At 41.7% G+C, this 4662-nt stretch overlaps 1 protein-coding gene across 1 annotated transcript; it reads left to right on the forward strand.

Annotated features, from left to right (window-relative positions):
• Nucleotides 1-423: 423 nt before the first annotated feature.
• LOC106820147 lies at nucleotides 424-3354 on the forward strand (the record flags this gene model as incomplete). The annotated part of the gene is made up of 4 exons (XM_014824692.1): nucleotides 424-530; nucleotides 780-1836; nucleotides 2640-2966; nucleotides 3241-3354. Coding segments are annotated over 4 exons (1605 nt in total), but the record flags the coding sequence as incomplete, so codon positions are not given.
• Nucleotides 3355-4662: the final 1308 nt, after the last annotated feature.

Raw genomic sequence — 4662 nt, forward strand, 5'->3', positions numbered from 1 at the left:
TCTCTGTCTGGAGGACCCCCATCTCTGTCTGGGGAGACCCATCTCTGTCTGAAGGAAACCCATCTCTGCCTGGAGGATCCCCATCTCTGTCTGGAGGAGCCCCATCTCTGTCTGGAGGAGCCCCATCTCTATCTGGAGGCGACCCATCTCTATCTGGAGGAGACCTATCTGTGTCTGGAGGAGACCCATCTCTGCCTGGAGGATCCCCATCTCTGTCTGGAGGAGCCCCATCTCTATCTGGAGGCGACCCATCTCTATCTGGAGGAGACCTATCTGTGTCTGGAGGAGACCCATCTCTCTCTGGAGGAGCCGCCTCTCTGTCTGGAGATGAGCAAGAAGCTACTGATGACCTAGACCTGAATTTCCCTGTTAGACAGAGGCATCTGAGAGGTATCTCAAGTGAGAGTGAATTATTTGATGCAGAGGATGGTACTGATAAAGAACTCCCACTGACCAAAAAAAGGTCATTGGCCGTACAAAGCACTTCTGGAAGCAAAGCCAATGTATGCTTCTACTGTGAGCAGTTCAAGGTAAAAATGGCCAGACACTTGGAGAGCAAACATTCCAATGAGGCAGATGTTGCTCGTATTCTTAATCTGCCCAAGAAGACCAAAGAAAGAAGAGATGCATTCATAAAACTTCTGAACAGAGGAAACTTCAAGCATAACTATTCTGTCTTTGAAAAAAACAAGGGTGTGTTAGTTCCCAAATACAGAAGGAAAAGTGCCAACACCAAGAAGCTTATTCCTTGTGAGTATTGCCTTGGCCTTTATTCACAGGTTGATCTGTGGGAGCACAGGAAGAGGTGCCAGTCAAAAAAAGATCTCAACAGTGGGTCTGCAAGGGGCAGTGGAGTGAAGAAGGGAAGACTCCTGCTGCCAGTCAAAACTTCCCACAAAAAGCTTTGGGAGAAAATTTTATGTCGAATGAATGACGATGAAGTTAAGGCAAAAGTTGAGGGTGATCGCCTGATTATCGAATTGGGGAACCGTCTGTATGACAGACATGGTCATGATGTCCACCAGCATTCATATATCTCCCAAAAGATGCGAGAACTTGGCAGACTTCTCGTAGTAACATCAAAGATGGAGAAGCCATTATATTCCATTCTGGCCTGTCTAATGCCAACGAACTGGGACACTCTTATTGAAGGAGTGAGAGGGACCGCCAAATATGAGGAGGTCACCAATGAGTATTCTACCCCATCATTGGCCCTCAAAATTGGACACAGTCTGAGGAAATGTGCTGAAATTCTTCAACTTCAGTCTGTGAAGTCACAAAATGATGATAAAGAAGAAATGAAGAAGATCGCTGATGATTTCATTCTTCTCTACAACAATGACTGGAACCACAAAATTTCCTTGAGGGCTTTGTGTTCCTTGGATAAACAGAGGTACAATAACCCCAAGCTGTTGCCACTCATGGCCGATGTAATAAAACTAGAAAGGCACTTGAGAAAATTTACAGCAGCCTCTACTGCAAGTTTGAAGAATGAGACAGACATCCTTCATTCGTATACCAGCTTGGCCAAGGGCACCCTCACCCAACTGATTTTGTTTAACCGGCGCAGGGCCGGAGAAACAGAGAGAGTGAAGGTTGAGGAATTGGACAAGGCCCTGAAGTCACAACATGAGTTGGGTGAAGAGGACATGGCAAAAGTCCTCACCAAATTTGAGATGCACTTAGTGCATACTCATATTAGGATTGAGACCAGGGGGAAGAGGGGAAGGAAGGTGCCGATCCTCATTCCAAGGCATATTGTGGAGAACGTGAAGTGCCTGAGAGAGAAGAGGGAAGAAGCTGGTGTTTCTGGATGCTTTCTCTTTGGTAGAAGAGGTAAAGTTAAGGGGCAGTTGTAGTCAAACTTTAGAGAGGCAAGTCAAAAATATTTTGGCCCCCAAATAAGTCCTATTTCAAAACACATCAGTCTAATTTATTAGCAAAACCATGGGTGTAACCTGAATACAACATGCAGTTGTTGGTACAAAATTAAGTTCGACCTATAGTTTTGGGTGAAAAAACTACTTACCAATCTCCAAGTTTAAGCACCAGATAACTTAGCTAGAACTACTTTCAAAGAATGTACTATATCCTACTAAACTCAGTACTGAAAAGGCAATGTCAGAATTACTAACCGACTCGACAAAAATGGCTGACACCACAGGTAGCCAGGCCATTACCAAAATACCTAACACAAAATTTGTGTGTTGGGTATACTGATTACTGCCCAGCTACCCTTGGTGTATATCATTTCTTTGGGTAACCAGGTGGTTACTAGTATATTACCAAACACATTGTTTGGGGCCAAAATCTGTTTGGTTTGACTTGCCTTTCCAAGTTTACTCTAGAATCAACAATATCATAATTTGTTGATTTGACAATGGAGTACTTGCATGAAAAGAACTTCACCTGCTCTCAGGGCCTAATAATTTGGAGAGATGTATACACTAAACTTTAATCTCACAGACTACACATCTATGAAAAGTGTTGTGGATGCAATATACATGTAGTGCAATAAACTGAAAATGGCTATAGTATTCCTACCAAGAATGAGTCTAGAGGAATAAAACTTGGTACTACTGTATCGTTCAATTGCTACCAATGCTGTATTTATTATTTCGCTTTTATGGTTGCTACAGGTGCTGCTATTCATCCATATGGAGGATCAGCATGTCTCCGGGAGTTTGCCAAGGACTGTGGGGCAGAGCATCCTGATCGACTAACCTCCACAAGGCTTCGGCAGCAGTTAGCCACCATGTGCCAGGTCCTCAATCTGTCGGAGGAAAACCAGGACCAGCTGGCCACATTCATGGGCCATAACTTAATTGTCCACCGCCAGTTTTACCGCCTGACAGAAAACATTTTGCAGGCAGCAAAGGTTTCAAAGATTCTTCACCTGATGAATACGGACCGCTTGGCCGATTTCAAAGGGAAGAACTATGACGAGATAACATTTGATGAGGAGGGTAGGTACTTCATGAATCAAGTGTGAATTTAGTCATTTTCACCCCTTGATTATAGCATCGCATTTGTAAAGCTAATTGGAAGAGTAATTCAAAATTAATCAGTCACCGGAAACAGATGCCACTTATGAAATATAACTCCTAGTATTGTATGGAGATGCATTTTCATTGGTCAGCTGCTACAATATCCATACCCTCTTGCACTTAGTTTCTGATGTTTTAAAATGTTCAGATGACTAACTTGTACCCTACAGTATATACATGTATTTATCTGCAGAAGCCCTTGAAGATGAACCTTCCGATGAGGAAGATAACACACTGGACGAAACCTCAGCACAGCCAAGTACAAGCAGTGGCTCACCAGGAGTGGGACAAACGAGTAGGAACACAGGTATGGTTACTGAGTCATGCAAGTGGAATTTGAAAAAAAACATATACCTTCATGTAGAAGTGTACAAAAATGATTGGATGCTCACCACTTCTACATTATCACTCTAGGACATTCTAGGGTAATCTTACAACCAATTATAAGTGGGGACTCAGGGACATCCTTACAGTTTAAAAACGCATTGTAACTTGGGACTTAATGATATTCCAAGAATCAGACATGTCAACCTCTGGACACAGAAAGGAGGGAGATCATGAGTCTAAAAGAGAGAGATTTACTCAAAAAGACGGAAGTTTTGATCATGACAGAATTCTTAGAACAACTGGGGACTTTATGGGTTTCATAGACAGAAAGAAAGAAAGACCAGCATGCAGGACATCCTTATACAGTTCAAAAACACAGTATAAATAGAGACTTCATGGCATTCTTGCACAGTTTAAAACACAGTCTAAATGGGGACTTCATGGCATTCTTGCACAGTTTACAAAAAGTGTAAATGGGGACTTCATCGCATTCCTAGATAGTTTAAAACACTGTAAATGGGGACTTCATGGCATTCCTAGATAGTTTAAAACACAGTGTAAATGAGGACTTCATGGCATTCTTGGACTGTTTAAAACACAGTGTAAATGGGGACTTTATGGTATTTTTAGTTTAATACACTGTAAATTGGGACATCATGGCATTCTTAGATAGTTTCAAACACAGTGTAAATAGAGACTTCATGGCATTCTTAGATAGTTTGAAACACAGTATAAATAGGGACATGATGGCATTCTTGGACAGTTTAAAATACAGTGTAAATGGGGATTTCATGACATTCTTGGTTTAAAACACTGTAATAGGGACCTCATGGCGTGCTTAGTTTAACACACTGTAAATGGGGACTTCATGGCATTCTTAGTTTAAAACACTGTAAATGGGGACCTCATGGCATGCTTAGTTTAACACACTGTAAATGGGGACCTCATGGCATTCTTAGTTTAACACACTGTAAATGGGGACTTCATGGCATTCTTAATTTAACACACTGTAAATGGGGACTTCATGGCATTTTCAGTAAAAACACTGTAAATGGGGACTTCATGGCATTCTTAGTTTAAAACACTGTAAATGGGGACTTCATGGCATTCTTAGTTTAAAACACTGTAAATGGGGACTTCATGGCATTCTTAGATAGTTTAAAACACAGTTTAAATAGGAACTTGATGGCATTCTTGGACTGTTTAAAACACAGTGTAAATGGGCACTTCATGGTATTCTTAGAGTGTAAAACACTCGCTCTCTACATCTCTCGTACTCTCTCTCTCT

The sequence above is a fragment of the Priapulus caudatus genome, unplaced genomic scaffold, assembly GCF_000485595.1.
Source record: "Priapulus caudatus unplaced genomic scaffold, Priapulus_caudatus-5.0.1 Scaffold7607, whole genome shotgun sequence".
In the NCBI taxonomy this organism is placed as follows: Eukaryota; Metazoa; Priapulida; class Priapulimorpha; order Priapulimorphida; family Priapulidae; genus Priapulus; species Priapulus caudatus.